At 43.4% G+C, this 18531-nt stretch overlaps 1 protein-coding gene across 1 annotated transcript in view; it reads right to left on the bottom strand.

Moving 5' to 3' along the window:
• Positions 1–18531, bottom strand: part of HAUS3 (HAUS augmin like complex subunit 3) — a 163853-nt gene that overhangs the window by 50227 nt on the left and 95095 nt on the right. Inside the window, exon 3 of the mRNA XM_069632125.1 lies at positions 13306–13748. Coding sequence (XP_069488226.1) covers positions 13306–13748 — 443 coding nt within the window. The remainder of the gene's footprint in view (positions 1–13305; positions 13749–18531) is intronic.

Genomic DNA, 18531 nt, shown 5'->3' with positions numbered 1-18531 from the left:
TCGCCAGCAAGAAGAAGGACGATGAAGAACAAGTCAAGACCGGTTTCAGCCTCCTCCTGCACCTCTGCTGAAAAGATAATAGATTTAGAGACTCTAAATTTAGGGAAAAAGCATGATGAGAAGAATAAGGTACTAATTTGGACATTGGTCCTATGTTTCTTAAGTATGATAGTACCAACAATAACAGCTATTACACTATGGTTCCTGGAGTACGTATACCCATTAGAAACACTTTTGCCAAAAACAGCTACTGAAAGCCCGGTTCATGTAATCACTGGTACTTTGTCCCCAATGGAAGAAAGACATAGAGAAGGTTACGACAACAATATATTGTTGCTAATCATGAACATGACCCATGCGGTGTTAAAGAAAAAAGATTGCTGGGTTTGTGCCCATTTACCACAGCACGGTGGGAAAGGGATAGGATGGTATGCACAACCATTGCCATTGATTTATTCCTGTGAAGTAACGTTAAGTGCAATGTTATTTGGGAAATGGAACAAGAGTAATATGGGTCAGCTAGATGAGACCAATATGAATGAATTTGAGGAATGAGACCTGCGGGTTGTTCCATATTCCAAAAAGCTCGCGTATTTGCACTAGAACCCGTGAGAAAGAATACATGAAAAATAACAAGACTAGATAGATCACATAGGCAGAATAGACCAACCCCGCCAGCAGAAAGAGCATCAGTAATGATATTTCGGATGAGGGATGAATGGAACAAAGATGCTGTGCCCCCTGCCTATGCAGTGGATCATAGCCCCAAAACTGCTCCCCTATGTCTACAGAAAAAGGGTTCCTATAAAGTAGGAACGTTTAGTAACTGCCTGAACACAGTGGTTTTAAAACATGAAATAGAACCCGTGTACGTGGGAGACCCTGATTATTTTATATGTGGAGAAAAAGCATATCCATGGTTACCTAGGAACTGGGGAGGTACATGCTACCTAGGTCTACTGCTTCCAGGAGTGTCCCTCTTGGAGACAGCAGAAGTAGCCAGACGAACAAAAGGTAGAACTCAAAGGAGTAGTGAGGATGGAATGATAGCAATGGATATAGCCAAATCATTTATACCGTTCTTGTCCCAAATAGAAAACTCTTACAATATAAGAAAACTGTCTGGAATATTACAAAAAAACAATAGATTCCACAACGGATATTTTATTGAATATGACGTTAGAAGAAAAAGGAACAAGACTGATGGCACTTCAAAACAGGATGGCTCTCGATATAATATTACTTGATCGTGGGGGAGTTTGCAAGCTCGTAAAAACTGCATGCTGTGTGTATATCGATGATTACTCCCCTACGATATTTAAAGCGATCCGGAAATTACATGTCATAAGTTCCACACTCTCTACTGAAGCAGGGGGTTGGGGGATAGAATCCTGGTTATGGGGATTATTGCGGTCTTGGGGATGGAAGTTAATTTCAATACTAATGATGGTACTTGGGATATTCATAACATGCTGTTGTTGCATACAATGCTTACCAATAATATGCACTGAAATAACTGATGGATGTACTAAGGGATGTATGCACATGGTGTTGAGAGGAAAACAAACGCATGGCCGAAATAACAGAGACACTGAGGAAACAAAGATAGTAAAACAATTCATGGCGATAGACATTAATGATGGAGATGATTCAGATGTAGATACCCCAGACTCCTTCTCCGAAGGAGGATACAATGAACAAATAAGACGTTTGGCACATGGCCAAAAGGAGGGTTTGTCAATCTGGAAAAATGAATACCCTTCATTTGAATGACAGACTTAACTTGATGGCCGTGGGCCAACCGTCTTATGCACCGAATTATAGAAATATAGACTGTTATGCTTGACCAACAAGCAGCCATTTTAAACATAGCAGAATCGCCATTTTGCTTGTTAACCATTGCTCATTGCTTTCTGTCCAAAAACTGCTTTGCAGCTTGCAATTCTTGCAGATTCTGCTTACTCTGCTCAACTGTTAACATTGTTGTCTGAATATGAAAGGACAAGGTCGCGGGACTGAAGAGTTTGCTGAACTTCTCATGAGTAGCCCAGAAAGGAATGCCCACGCTCCTCTCTGTAGCCTTGGGAGGAAGCTGCAGGGCATTTAATCACTTCACAGCTGCCAGCCAGTCTCGTACGATGGAAGAATATGTTAGAATAATACAGTTAAAGGCTTGAATTATGCTTCTCTTACGGCCCTCCTTCGCAAAACCCCTTAGAACGCGTCGGCTCCCAGGACACGAATAGTACCTCATAGATAGTAAAGCTTGGAATGTGGCTCTTCCCCCATGTACAGATTGCTTCCAAGAACAGAACCACCGTGTTCTAAAAGATGCCTCCGCACTTTCTAAATTGCACATTGTTACTAGAATAGACATCGAAAGCATTATGATCGTCATATTCGTCGGATAGGTCCATCGTCATCCCGAGTTCAAAGGAACTTAGTACAGAGGGGTGTTGAACATGACTTTGCTGATTGTACGATATGCATTTTGTATATATGTAACTGATGTACGTAATTCTCTCTCTTGCGTCCCTCGAGGTCTAGGAAACTCACGTTGCGGGGCGTGAGATCAGAATTGACCAATTTATACTATCTTTTGCTTGCATTAAACCCTAGCATTGGGATTTTGAAACCTTGTGTCTGGCGCATCTTTTCGTGTATGGTCATTGCCTTGTTTCCATAGCAGGAGAGACCCCTAGGGGCCCCTTTCTCTGCCCCTCCCCGAAGTTGCATATATACTCTGTCTTTCACTTTGTCCTTCAAATGTATTATACTGGTACTGGTATTATACAGGTTCCTTCTACATTTGCACAACATATAGTCATGTGTTTATAAGGGTATTCTTTGTGATTCAAATTTGTTTAAGTTCATTCGTTCTCGCTCTCGTACTAGTACTTTCATTCGGAATTGCTGCCGATAAGACCGGGGGCGCCCACTGCCTCAGGGCAGACTCACAGGCTTTTCTTGGCATTTGTTGCGTTCTCCTGCGTTCAGTCGGAGAAGAGTTTCTATCGTTTTTCCTCTCCCGACCGCTTCTTCATGGTTTATCCGAATCTCCCGGCTTTCCTTCCAGACGTCGGCTTCATTCCAGCTGCGGTAAGCAACATGCTGCTCGCGATCACCTGCGAACACCCAGAGTACCTCCCCGGCTCCCCACGTTCCCGCAGAGTGTCTTTTCCTCGCATCAGCTTTCCTTAATGGCGTACCTCCTGGCTCCAAACGCCAGCTATCACCTGTCGGTTCCGTCAACCGTCAACCTCACAGAAAGACTTTTCTGTAGCAGTCGATTCCCATTCTTTGCTTCATTTGTCTTTTAAACTTCCTGGATACCGGTGTGTATGCACAAACACTAGGGCTCCTTCCTCGTCCAAGTACTTCGGTCATTCTGGGAAGGGAAGTCCAGTTTTGAGAACTGTCTCAGAAAACTTGTACAAACATTCTTAGAAGTTTCAAACAGTGAAAGAGTTCTGGCTACAAGATAGGTGAACTGGAGAGAGCGATTTTCCTATTCTTCATGGGAGAAGGAGTGGATGCATAACAGTAGGTCATGAGGAATTGGATATGGGAGGGTTATTTTCAGTAGGGTAGACCATGTCTCACCCGATGTAGCCATGACACACTTCCGGAGGCCGTCAACCCCCCTCAAACTTTTGAGTTGGTCAGTGAGGCAAGACATGATGGATGAATAACTGGGGAAACATAGTTTATAATATCCCACTAAGCAGGCCCTTAGACATTTCTTTGTTATCGGAAGTGGGGTTTTCTGGACTGCTTTGACTTTCTCTGTCTGGGGTTGAATTAGCCCATTGCCAACAAAAATCCAAGCTCCTTAACTGCCGATTGTGCCAAATGACACTTCTTTGGATTTGCTGTGAGCCTGGTTTTTCTTAATGCCCTGGTAACTGTATAGGTGGTGTAAATGTTCCTTCCAGGTCCTACTGTGAATGATGATATCATTAGTTTGCGCGGCACAGAAAGATGCATAAGGTCAGAGGACTTGGTCCATTAACCGTTGAAAGGTGGCTGGGGTGCCATGTAGTCCAAAAAGTAATACCTTGAACTGAAAGAGTCCTATTGGGGGTGGGAAATTATGTTTTCTCCTTGTCCTCTGTATTTACAGGGACTTCTCAATCATCGAGAGAAAAACAGTGCCTCGCAATGAATCAATTAGATTGTCTATTCTTGGCATATGAAAACTGTTGAATTGGGAGAACGCGTTTACCTTGACATCAATACAGAATCTGCACGATTGATCTGGCTTGGCAACAAGTATTATCAGAGAGGACCAAGGGCTCTGAGATGGCTCAATATCGTCTCTCAACATATTCTCCACCTCTTCTATGATGATATCTTTTCCAGATTCGAGCATCAGATAGGGCTCTAAATGTATCACTTCTCCTGGGAGTGTAGGGATATAATGAAACACCCCCTTAACTCATCCTGGCTCTGTTCTAAAGACATCAGGGAATTGTTCTGGTAGGACCAACAGATGTTCCTTCCGATTCTGAGGCAGGTCAGAAGGAATCGGGGTGCTTTTATTGGATTCATCGGACAACAGACTGGTCAATACTACGGTGGTATCCTTACAGGATTTTTCCTCCACTCCTTAAGGAGATTTATATGATGGATATGGGTTTTGATTCTACGGTCAGGTTGTGATACTCAATATTCATAAGGCCCTAGTTCTTCATAAGGACCACGCCATTTGGACATCTTATTCTCAAATGAAGGGAGGAGAACAAGGACTTTTTCAAAAATGGAAAAGGATCTAAGCAAGGCTTATCATGATAACCTTTCTGCTGCTCTTGGGCCCTGACCACGTGAGTTTGAACAGTGCGGACCATAGCCATGCGTTTTTAGTCGCTGGGATATTTGGGAAAGGGGCAAGATGGCTATCTCCCGCACTCTTCCCAAGACTCCTGTGATAGATCAAGGATATCTATGGTTCTCTACCGTGCAACAGAGAGAACACGGTTGGGGACTGTGGGAGTTTTCCGAACGGCAAGAAGAACCCAAGGTGTCATGTCATCCCAGTTGTTGCGATCAGCTTACACTAATTTTAGCAAGATATGTATATGCTTTAAGGCACTAAGCGTTTTTATATGTAGAATTTCTTTCACCTCTGACATTAGTCTGCTCATAAAGGTAGTACCCTGATCCGTTGAGATTTCCTTCGGGAACCCAACACATGAAAAATACAGAATTAAATGTTGCAGAATGTATCAATATTTGGACTTGGGATTTAGCTGTTCCTAAATGACCAATTTCACACACTATTTTCTGATGACTCTTAGGGACCATTATTTGTAATCTATGAGCCCCATCAGGACCTAGGTCTCATCTATATAGGGAGAAAAATAAACGCCCCGCCTCCCTTTTTTCTCTGCTCGCCTTCTTGGGCAACACCTGAAGTAAGGGTTCTGCAAGTAAGGGATCATTCCTTTGTGCAGATGCCAAGTCCAGAATAAATTTGGTTTCTTCTCCAAGGATTTTAGGGGAGAACTATTTCAGCTGTAGTAGGGATATCTATGCCTGCCTTTCCCAATACTTTGATTCCCATCTCAGTCTTATCAGAGTCTTTCATTTCCTTTGTCTTGGGGAATAGAGCCCTCTCCAGAATCCCCTGGGCTATCTTTTCTCCTGCCTTCATTTGATATGCCTCCTTCCTGCTATTTTGAATCAAGATTTTAAGGTCCCTTCTATAATCCAGGTCTATGATGCCACATCTACGCCATATTGCCAATATAGGACTAATTTAGCGGCAAGCCTAATGTAAGTTACAGGAGGGTTATTAGAACCAGGCCTCCAGATAAGGTGCGTACCAGGCCTTTTTACGCATGAAAATCTTATAAATACGACAGCTTTATTGTTTTCCTGTGTACATTTACACAAGTTGAGAGCAGAGGGCAGTGCAAAGGTCAGGTTACTTGACACAAACCAGAACGCTTTTTTTGATTTTTATCTACAGGGATGTCATTGCAAGCCATGCATAAAAGACTCTGAAACAGAATGTATTTCTCTGAAGCCTTTCGAAAAAAGAAACTGCACACTGATTAAAGGAATGGTTTATTTCCATTCAGCTTCTGCTGTGTTGATGCCCATGGATCAAACAGAAGCACTCTGCATATTTTTTTTCTTAGCATTTTAGGATTGTATAATTAATAAGATTGAAAACTAAGTTGCAATTGTGAATTAACATCTTGTAACAAATTATGCTTTTCTTTCCAGTGAAAGCAAAGCAGTATTTCACAATTGTATTTTCAGAGTGCCTGTGCTGTGTGCATAATCATGCCAAGGCAGATAAATTCAAAGTGTGAAAATTAATGTGCACTCTAATTATAAAAACAGTGTGTAAAATGATGACTATGCACGGCCTAGTTTACATCCATTCAACCTTGCAGTAAACGGGGTACATTACTATAAATGTTCAGTGGCAGCAGAGTCTTTGCTCAAGGGTGAGTGATTGTCATTACACCAATCACAGGTGTTAATCTTCAAGACTACAATTAAAACATCCAAAACCTGACTTCCAGGAAGTGCAAGCGCTGTTCAAAAACAAACAAACGAAAGTTACATTTGTAATTGAAATAGAAACTTAAGCAAATGTCCCTGTGATAATCCAGATAGGTATTTAACTTTATGTAGTGCTTCACACATGGTTAGTCCAACATCTAGGCACTGTGATTATTATACCTCTGTTGATACTCAGTTAACCGACCTCTGACGGATGTTCGCCAATAAGATAGCTCAGCCGGTTGAGCACTCATTGCTGCGATCTGTGCAGGATCTGTAGATTGCAGGTTCGAATCCCGGCAAGGCCAACTCGGCCTTTCATCCTTTGGAGGTCGATAAAGGAGCACTGACCTGGGTTTGGTGATAATTGTGATAACTATGTTCTATGTACAGCGCTTTGCCAACAGCACTATTAAACATGAGATCAGATATAGAATTTATCATGGAGTCCTTGCCTCCTTGCACTGTAGTATCATAACATTGACATACCAATACCTGGAATATCAAGTAAAGCCCTCATATCGAGTACACAGTCATGAAAAGCTCTAATAGACCAGGGCTGTTCATCGTTGTCCTGGTCCGCTTGGCCCTCATCCAAAGTCTAAGTCTAAAGTGTTGTTTGGCTGATCCCCAGACGTCTTTTCTATCGGGAAAAGCGAAGGCAGAGAAGGAAGTGTTGGTGGAGGTCTGGCAGGTAGAGGTGGAGGAAGTGGCACCACCAGGACCTGCGAAGAAACTGCCAGGCCCTAAGGCAATACAGGAGGAACCGGATAGATTTCTCTAAAAAGGCCCTTAAAGTATGCCTTCATGGGATCAGAGTGGATGAGTGTCTGAAATTGCCCAAAGAACGCATCCTCAGACCAAAGTCTAGGCGCTGGTGTTGGTAGAGGCCCTTGAGGTACATACCCCCATGAATGCAATGAGGATGGATTGTGGGATGTTTTTACCCATGCATCCAAGCCCTACCATAAAACTCTGCATTACTGGCATTGAAATCATCATGATGGCCAGAACTCCCCAGAGAGTGCACAGGGAAAACATGAAGAATAGGCTGCCACCCATTTTTGCCTATGTTGTGAGCACAGGAGGGCACTGCCTAAAACCACCATTGGGCTACACACACACACAGTAGCCTGAAACCATTGGGAATGGCAATGCTGATTGCCAAAAGCAACCCAGAACTGTGGGGAATTCATTTTCTTAATGTCAAAATGGATGCAATACTGGTGCTCACCACTATCAGAAAGCCGGCGTTTTAAAACCACCAGACTTTTGTGTAAAACTGAACAAATGAACCCAAACCAGGCCAAGGAAAGACTTGCTAAGAGGTGGATACAATGTAAAACTATATTCTGAAATGACTTGAAGTAATAATGTATATATAAAAAATAGCTGGGGATGTCAGCAGCTTAAGTGAATTTGGGTTTAAAGCCACTAAAATCGAAAGGTTTAGAATAAATGAGTGACCTACTTGTGAGCGTCACATAGGTTGCAATTGTTTAAATGTCATAGTTTTGAACTTAGAATCAGCATTCTAGCTGCATGTGCAAAAATTGTAAGATGGATTTGAATGTAGAAAACTGGGAACTAAAGTGACATTTAGCTGAATTCTGCCTGACAACTACCCCCGACAGGAGTTGAACTGGCTCAACAACTCTTCCCAGGCCTAGCTGCATCCTGCTGCCCCTGCCAAAAGGCGATGACACCTCTCTGATTGGAAAAGGGGAGGAGCACCTGGGGACTGCAGGAAGTTGAACAAAGCCCTGTCCTGGACTCAGGCACATGTTATATTGGGGGGGTCGTAAAATGGCTTCCTCTTGGGAGAAACTGGGAGGGGCAGTGCCTATGAGAGCCATCTGAGCTTGAGGGAAGTGGATAAACCAGAAATTCCACCATGTGCTTTTGAAAACCACACCCCTTTGGGGCCAGAGCATGATTTTAAAAAGATGGATAATTCACAGTGCGGACTTGTCAAAATTATATAAACAACATCATCATTTTTGTGATTTTTCGGTGCACATTTTAAGAGTTGTTAGGACCCTGTGGTATGTTCTTGGGGATAGTAGCGGAAAAATAGGTTGTTACTCTAAATCTATGTTAAAAATCTGACACCTTATCATCTAAAAACCATATCCCTTGTGCATATTTGTGTAAATCCTGGAAAGGTTTAGAGGTCGTTATCTGGATGAAAAGGGCAGAATTCTGTCAAAAGTGGACACGACATCTCACAAAGATAGGGATTGGATGGTTTGGTGCTACAGAAAATATGTTAACTGGACATGTAATATTAGAAAAATGGTACATAGATAAATGTGTGTTTGGATCAAATATAGATTTGTGTGCAATTTGACAGGGGAGGATCCTCTGACCATAAAACCTACCCCATCATTTGACTCACAACTCAGTTCCCCCAATCAAGGGAGAGAGGAAAGCTTGGCCAATGATAAATTGAGAGGGGCTGGCTTAGTTATGCTACGCACACACCCATTTTCAAAAGACATAAAAAGAGCCACTGGAAGCCAAACAGGACATTCAATTTCCATTTCTGCGGAGCACGCTGACGGACGAATTCACATCCAGAACTCCAGAGATCTAGACTGACTCCAGCTAGACAGAGACTACAGAACTTTGAACCTAGAAGGCCCACTGCAAGCAAAAGTATCTTCAGCAGGCCTCAAAATCTTTTGCAACTGAACTCTTCAACAGCCGGGCGGTGCTGTTTGATTCTGGCTAGAACCCTAGGCCAGAACCCAGAAAGCAGTGCTGCATCCAGAGAGACCAGACCGCCGTGCAGTGCCAAGAACTTTTGCCAGAACCAATAGCCGACCCAGAAATCAGTGCTGTATCCAGAGAAAGCAGAACCAGGCAGAGACCGTCCGTGGCAAAGGAAGCGCAGTCCAAACCTGACCAGATCTGTGATGGAGTCGCATTCCTGTCCAAAAGATAGTGTGAGTACTCTAGGACTGTGCCAGACTAATCTCTTAGTTTAAAATAATCTAATTAAAACTATTTTAACCTATTTAGAACTACCTCATAGGAATCGTGTGTGTCATTCTGTCCTTTTTAAAGCTGAAAAACTGTCATCTGCCATTTTGAACTTTTAAATTTCAAATCCGAAAAACTACCTTCACAAAATCGTCGGTATCTCCGGAACCGTTTGTGCTAGGAGCGAAACTTTTATCTTAAAGCTAAGATTCTAGGCTTTCCAACGCACCTAGAACCGACTTGCTACTCCTTGTAGTGCCTCCGTAATTGCGCTCGACGCACACGACTAAATTTGCTGCGATTTGACATTTTGCTAAATTTCAGCCACGTGTAAAAATATATGTCCTTGCTTTCCTTGCTGAAATTCGTGTGCAACATGACAATCATTCATTGAGCATTGCTAAAGTGATCCTGAACTAATACCAAGTAGCTGTCACCCACCCTGAACCTCTAGAGGGAATTAAAAGCAATTTTAGCACATTTCTCACTTCATTGCATACCACATCAAAGTATATTGCCTGTGTTTAAAACCCTCACCTGTTTCCTCTAAGCTTGCTAGGGGGGAACTGAATTATATTGTTTGCATTCCTGAGAACTGTATGCTCTCCTTTTCATCTCCTTACCTTGCATAAGGGAGTAGGGGGGGTTAATTGTCAAAGAAAAGTGATTACATTGTCTTTTGTTGAAGTCATATCAAGTCTATTTTCTGTACTGCATTTTCAATCATTGCATTGTCCTTGAAGCCATAAAAGCATTCTCAGCTACTTTATCCTCTCTACATCACTTCTAAGTCATCAAAGAGTGTACCACTGTAACATTATCCATTGTTGATCACTATCATCCTCACAAGTGTGCTATCAAATATTAATTTACTATAAAAGTGTGATAGATATATATTGTTTAATTTTCAAATAAACCTTTTAAATTTGCAAAACAAACCTACTTCTTGGCTCAGCGGGGTCGGGGGGATTCTGAGAGAGGGGTGTTATATAAGGGTTGTCATCCAGAGTAAATAAACTGGACATAAAAAAAATACATCAATAAGGGCTTCCATCAGCATCCCAGACTAGGCATTGACTTAGCTGTAGTGTTGAATTGAATCCGCTTACAGGATGCCACAAAGGTCCACCACCGACTGGGTCCACATAGATAAGAGGTGCAGAACCAGGGGGGAAGCGAGACTGTATGAGGCAGCGCTGCCCGAGCATGCCAATCGATTGAAGGGCGAAAGAGGTTCTTGTTGTCCGCATGGCGTGGAATAAACTGCTCAGCCCCAAAAGGAATGCTCCCCGCACCAGTCGTCATGAATGTTGGTGTAAGAGAGGTATCCAAAAAGGCCACCGTGGACGACGGAGGTTGAGCTGCCATTTTGTCGTCACCTGAGGAGAACTGCGTCACAGGAGAAAGTGAGCCAACTGTCTCCTCAGGGGAGTCAGGAGACTTAAGTAACACTTTAGCCTTGAAACAAGAATTCTCGGCCGGTACTGGCAGATCTAGAGTGTTAGCTGGACATCTTAGGTATTGTCCCAGAATCAGCCTCCAGTGGAGGAACCTCGGCAGAGCTGGTACTTGAAGGCCTGTGGTGCATGACCGCCCTCTTCACCCCCTTGTCAGAACCGGTACCACCACGTCGAGCATTGGACGGTTGAGGAATGTGCCTCACCGACAGGAACCTCAAAGAGGATCCCTCAACTGTTGGTACTGGAATTATCCCCAAGAAGAACAACCTCTGGATCTAACCCGGAACGTATAGCTCCCTGAAAAGGGGCCTCGGGACGTGACTTGGTGTGGAAAGCTCCAGCAACGGAGACCTCAGGGCGTACCCTGGTATCAGTGTGGCAAGCTCCAGAAATGGAGACCTCAGGGCGAGCCCCGGTATCCAGAGCCACAGAAGAACTGGGCTGAACTTAAGCCCCCAAACGGGGAACCTCGGAACAATGTCCGGTTTTGGCAGGGTCACAGCGGGAACCCTCGGAGGATCCTCCAGTGTGCCTATTAGGCCTCCTGTGGGGCACCTCAGAGATGCCCCTGGTAAGAGAGCTACTCGAGCCCCTCCCGGTCCTGGAAGGCCCCGGGAAGGAGTCCCCTGGCCGGGGTACCCTAAAAAGTAAAGAATTTACCAGCACGTTTCTTTTTCTCGTCAATGAAGTGCTGCAAATGTGATGAAGGAACGCATTGAAACACTTACTCCAACCGAAGAAGACAACGCTGGAGTGCCCGCATGGAGAGGGAGTCGAAGTAAAAACAGGAGTCCCAGCAATGTTCCGGGCCTAGACACTCCAGGCAAAAAGAATGGGGATCCGCCCTTGTGAAACAACTTTCACAGGAAGAACAGGACACAAATCTTAGACGCTCCAGCATAGACGGAGGACTAGATGACCGTGGAACCGGAGCATGAGGAAGGACAAAGGGAATAAAAAACAAAATTCCCGGTGATGCTAGAGCATCCAGCCCTGACCGTGCAGAGGAAAGGGCTAAAGGGCTATGCGCGGGGCGGAGCTCAGGCGGGCGGGGTAACGCCACGTGCTGTGGCCCCGTGTAAAAACAAAAGGACAACAAAAAAAAAAAAAATGATGAGGCTTTTTTAACAAAAGTGCTCCAGACCCGCCCAAAGGACGGAATGCCCCACAAGAATGGAGGAAAGGGGACGGGACATAGGAGCATGAGGAAGCCTGGACTGGACCTCCGGGGGCGGAAAGCCAAAACCATTGTACCCAGCCACTATGGCCAGATAAGGGTTCAAAACAGCAAAAACGTTTGGAATCAGCAGGAAAACTCATCATGTCAGTAGACCTGCTTCTTCCAAGTAGCAGAATAAAACAGCAAGCGAGAAAAACAGGGACACAGCAGGGCCTGAAGTACAACTACAAAATGGGATGGCCACCAAAGGCGAACCTACCAATCACTGAATGGAGGCTAGAAGGCAGGGGGGGGACAAAGGGTCAGATAACCAACCATACTGGTTGTTCAGAAAGACGATGACGCATCCTAGACCACCCCCACAGGAAGTGAGAGGGAGAGCACAGGGATCCACACTGGTTTAAACCAATTTACAAAATGGTGTGGGAGCCCCCTTACCAAAGACAAACATGGCTAAAATAGCCTGGTCTACATGTACCTTCAATAACACTTGCCATTGTCATTGCACGATATATCTTTTCAAAATGTAGAATGAGCAATGTGATTCGCAACATCATCCCCTGGATTGTGAGATTAAAACGTGCTGTATGTGACTGTGACATAACATGCACCTGTCTTTTATGCAAAACTGTAATGTAACATGAAACCTCCTGTGGCCATAACTCTGCAAGACCTCTCTAAAGCCAAGAAGCAATTCAGTTTGTGGCATTGACATTGCAAATTAAAGTATCGTAATTATAAAAACATGCGGTCATACCTACCAAATGGTAAGATTTAGAAAGGAATAAATAGTTACGGTCATAAATCTGCACATTGGTAATACACATGCTAAAATGCCCTTCAGAGGAGACTAAACAAAACAGGAACAAAACACATGGATCAAAACAAAAACAGCAAAAAATCATGAAAAGGGTAACAAAATATACACTACACAAATGCAACCTCACGTGGCACAACGTTAAGTTTTGTAACACATAGAAAATGCCCTAAAAAAAAAAAAGGAAAAGAGGAGTGGGACGTGCATGTATGTATTCTAAAGAATATGAATTCAAGGCAACCATTATTAGACTACTTCAGCTTCCTTATCGCTGTATAGCATACTGATAGGCTCACTTGCACAACTTGCATACAAGAAAACAGTATTTAAATGTTGCAGATACATACCTATGAAAGGTACCATCTTTTGAATCAATCACATTTTTGGGCTTTGTAAATTGTGAGATGGCTGGATCTCTTAGCATTTCCATTCTTTGCTGTAGTGTTTCACTGCTTTGTCTCAAGTCATCAATGAGGGCTTCAAGTTGGCGGTGAATATCCCTATGTTTTCTCAACTCAATTTCATAAGCCAGCTGCAGTAGTTCAAAGGAGGACTTTTGCTTTATCAACTGACTACATACCAAATCTTGCCTAGATGTGTAATAATCTTGTCGTGCAATCTGAAGATCAAAGTCACCTTTCACAATAGGCATATTTAGAAGTTGTGCATTCTCCTTCACCAGGTTTGGTAGTGTTTCACTGTGTATTTGTTTTACTTGATTTGTCACGTGTGCGAGCTCTTTTTTTAAGCTAGTTATTTTAACTTCAAGGTTTTCTTCTTTGCCTGTGGTCTGCAGTAAGAAGATAAAAGGCCAAAGTTAATGTTAAGTAACATTTTAAATAAAACGTATTACTAACAAAGAACCTCTTCAAGGTCAAGTGACTTATTCAAAATTTTGAAATACTGTAACCAGGGTGCAAAATTTGCACTCGCCACTGGCTAGTGATTTTATTTTATTTTTTTTTTTACACTTGGCGAGTAAGAAATGGTGTACTGTGTGTATGTATAACATTGAGGTGGCAAGTGACTTCATGGCATGCTAGTAGCTTGCAACTTCAATTTTTCCCCCTTGCTTTAACAATTCTAACTGCACTGCTCTTCCAGAAAGGGTCACACAGGCATCTCACATAACAGATTCTACAGTCAAGACATGACGACTGTATTTAAATATTGCATATTGTGGGACCAATTTCCAGAATATAACATTATTTAGATAATGATACGTTGACTAATCAAAACAACGTGTGAAGAAATTGCATATTGAATGGTCTACTGAAAATGTAGACTGGTTAGAAATGATCATCCTCCAAGCTCTAAGAAAGCCCAGAAAAAGAAAAACAATCCAAGCACACGGGACAACAGTAAATTAAGGAGCATTGTGTGCAAATCCGAGTCTGGCAGTCCGTGTCAGTAATTAGTGGACCAGAGGGACTAGATGATGCACATTAACAAGTAAGCTTTGCAAGCTATCCGACAATTGCGGAGCCAGGGCTAGGGAACCGATGCTACTGCTCACACTGCTGGGAGAGTCTTCTTGCTCTGGCTTCAGAGAAACCAGAATGAGCAAGCATTGAAGTGGCAATAGTTTTGGCCGATATGCTGGTATAATAATTTCTTCAGGTACTCACATCATTCACAAACGATTGGCTCCATATTTATTTAATTTTATTTATTTATTCCATGCCAAAGCCTGCAGGCGTCAGAGCACACACAAAGGGACAAACAGGTGAATCATACTGAGAAAGACTGGTGAGAATTCAGCTAAACAAGATCGTTTTCAAACCCTTGCGAAAGATTAACAAATTATTTTTCCTACGCAAGTCCACTGGCAGCTTATTCCAGTCCAAGTCTGCTTGTACTGGAAAAGAACGACCATTACCGCTGGCACATTTACTTCTAAGGCAGTTGAGAAGCATAGTATTGCTAGACAAGAGAGCCTCGTATTGATTGATGTTGAACACAGCTCTCACGTAGGTAGGACGGTGCCAGCCCATAGAGGCATTTGTGCGCCAGTGTGTTGACCTTGAAAGAAATTCTTGCCACATCCAGTAGCCAATGCAAGTCTCTCCTATGCATAGAGATTTGTTCCTTCTTGGATACATTTTTAACGATGCGTACAGCATTATTCTGCAGAATCTGTATTTTTCTTTAAATACAATTTTACTGGCACCGCTCAGAAGAGAGCTGCAGTAATCAAGCCTAGGAATTATAGTTGCTCTTACCAATGTTGCACAGTTTTTAGTAGAGACATAGGGCTCGACTAATCGCAACAATCTCAGATGGTACTGAGACTTGTGCACCTGGGCCATCTGCCTGCAGAGAACATTCAAACATAACTCGCAGGGTTTTGACCTTACTAGATATGTTATTGCGGTGGTGAGCAATGGAGAACCCCAGAGTACTGAGCTCTCAATTTGGCTCTTGCTTGAGATGAATATAAGAAACTCTGCCTTTGCCCCATTAAGACAGAGCAATTAGAGGTCATCCAGGCTTGAATTGCCTCGTAGATGCAAGAGATTTTCTCTGCGTCCTTGTCATAATCCCCACTCAGGTCAATTATGAGCCGAGTGTCGTCGGCATAGTTGTGAACCGAGTTCCCATGCTTTCGAGTAAATCAGACAAAAAACGAATATGCACATTAAAGAGTGCCGGGGAAAAATACATGCCTTGGGTCACGACGCAGGTAATCAACGCTGTCTCCGAGGTGGCATTAACCAAAACATATTTTGACTTCCTATTCTTGAGAAATGACCTAATCCATTGTATAGCTTCTCCAGAACAGCACCCTATACCAAGGGTGTTAAACTGTATAGGTAGGTTGGAAAAACGCCTAATCTAAACCTAAAATGGGAGCAAGCTACAACCATCAAATCATAAAAAGGCAGTCCTAGTGGCGTCTTGACAAATAAAAGGGCCTATTCTAAATAATATTGCCAATCCATACAACTAAATACAAAAAGAGTGGGATAGGGTTCAAAATAAAGAAGTGTTCACAAATGATTAAGGGCCTCATCACGAGTTGGGCGCTAACCCCGGCGGTATTACCGCCGGGTGTATTAGCCCTACAGCCAAACCCACCGGCGCTGGATCATGGGTTTGGCGGAATGGTTAGTCCTCATTCCCCATTGGGCCCAATGCGGAATGTGTGACGCTATTACCGCCGGCGATGTTAGCGACGGCAGTAATAGTGCTGAAAATCGGCGGAATTGCGGCGGATTTGCCTCCAGCTCCGAGCTGCTGTGATGAAATGCTTGGCTTTTCTTGTCCCTTGACTCAAGGGCGGTACCACAGTAACAAGCATCTCTCCCGGTCCTGGTTATCAGTGTAGGAGGGATTTGTGTACCGTTGACATCTGCTGCAACACACGCTGGCTATTATTTGCGGTCTTAGGATTCCTTCCACAGAGGCTTTGCCTGTCTGGGTCTGAAAGGGCAAGGTCGCTTCTCACCTTGTCACCCGTCTGTTCTCTCTGCTTTTCTCCTCATCTTGAACTGCCACCCTGGGATAGCTGTCTCGTTGTGCAGTCTGCCTTGCTCGTGGTGTACTCTTGTGCTCCACTTTTTATCCCTCTGGGGAAGGGAAGGGGCATCAGGTGTGTGAATTGCATGACCCTTGTGTTGGGACATGTCAGGTAATCGGCTCTGGTATTAGTCCGTTATAATGTGAGAAAGTGTTTGTGTTGAAAAGGGCGGAGGGGTTAAAGTTTGTAAGTATCCTACTGGGAAGGATGGGGAAAAGGGGTCACAAAGAATTATATTCTTCGTCCTTGGGGGATAGGTGAATTCGGAAGGGTGAGTTTGGTAGGGTTTGTGAAATGAATAGAGTGGACAGTGGCGTTTTGTCAAAGCAGATTGGGCGTTCAGGAAATAATAATCAGAGGGATGTGCAGGAGAACGACAGAGTATTCGGGTAGGACACGGGGAAATAGGAATTCTAGGAGAGATAGTTTCCAAGTGCAACAGGGTTTAGGTTCCTAGGGGGATTTGTCATATATGAGATATTCATTGGCAGGAAGAGAGACAGATGTGATACAACCTACAAAGGTCTCAGGGATCTCGTCCTACTCGCCTTCTTCCCCAGTATAATATTTTCCTGAGAACAACCCCGGGCTCCCCAACCCAGGTGATCCTCCCTCGCTCGTCCACCCCCAGGGATGGGAACTGAGAGCACCAGCCCTTCCGTGGCCACCTGAATAAGGGATTCTCAAGGTCTACTCGGGAGACTACCCTCAGGTTTCTCACACAACCTTCTCATGATCCACCAGATCGAAGGCTGCCGATAACATCAGCAGCCCAACTTGCTTTTATCAACAATCTCCAGCATGTGGGTTTGCAGTCCACCAAGGCACTCTCCGTGCCATGGTTGGACCTAAAACCCGATTTCCCCAAGATGTAAAATAGCAGCTTCTTCTAAGTGACCCTGCAACTGCACAGTAGCAATTTTGTCAACTATTTTTAACAAGAATGGAACATTCATTATAGGTCTCAGATTACTGTGTACCTTGGGTTCCTGGACCTTTTTTTTTTTATCAAAAGGGGTAACCACCCCATTTTTTATATTATCTGGGACAATGTCATAAGCAAAAGTGGCATTAGTAAAACATGTAAAAAAAAAAGGAGTGAACAACTCAACATTGTTAAGAATTATCTTATCTAAAACAGAACTGCATCAGCATTAGTGGGACGTATCTTCCCAAGTATACTCTCCATTTGGCACACAGAAATAGGCTCAAACACAAAAGCAGGTTTGACAAATTGGGAACGTTTTACTGGGGCTTTAAATATACCAGAATTAACGATCTCAGTCATATTGCCAACAATCTTAAAATGAGCAGATTTGATTATGTCAGCAAAGGCTTGCTGGACCGCAAAGCAGTCTTCTTTCGTGGTGATAAATCAGTCTGACTGGGCATGAGGTTTCTCCAATTTCCTGAGCCTATCGAAGAGCTTCTTGGTGTCATTTCCCGAATTTTCAATCGGAGTTTTAAAGTCATTTCTTTTGGCTTCACGTATCTCATTCCTATGTCGTTTGTCCAAGGACTTCCATATATCCTGGTTTTCTTGTGACCTATCCTTTTCCCCAGTTACTTTCAGCTCTTCTTTTTTCTTTCTTACGGGTAGTAAGGGCAGATGTAAGCCAGCTCTGATTATTAGGGGTTTCTCTAATAGTCTTTAGTTTTATGGGGGCCACACAATCTAATAATTCAGTCAGATACTTTTCATAATTAGCTACCAATGTATAAGAAGGGTCGGAATCGGAGGTAGCCTTCAGGAGCTTGGCCATGCATCTTTCTAAGTCTCCCACATGAACATTATTAAGATTCCTGCTAGTAACCTTTTTCAGGACATTCTTTTTCTGGGCTAGCTTTATAGGAAGTGCAAGTTCAAAGTTAAAAAAGCAATGATCTGACCAGGCACAAGGAATGTCCAGGGGACTAAGATCAAGATTCCTAGTTTCCACCCAGTCTAATACATTACCTTTATTATGGGTCAGCACATTGCTATGAACAATGGAATCGCTATTCTGGAATAGCTGCTCTAGGAGCATGGCTTGAGTGTCCAGGGAATTGCCCA

The sequence above is a fragment of the Ambystoma mexicanum genome, chromosome 6q (assembly GCF_040938575.1).
Source record: "Ambystoma mexicanum isolate Mex_15411 chromosome 6q, UKY_AmexF1_1, whole genome shotgun sequence".
Taxonomy (NCBI): Eukaryota; Metazoa; Chordata; class Amphibia; order Caudata; family Ambystomatidae; genus Ambystoma; species Ambystoma mexicanum.
The sequence above is the reverse complement of the archived record's forward strand: the minus strand, read 5'-3'. Positions and strand labels throughout refer to the sequence as shown.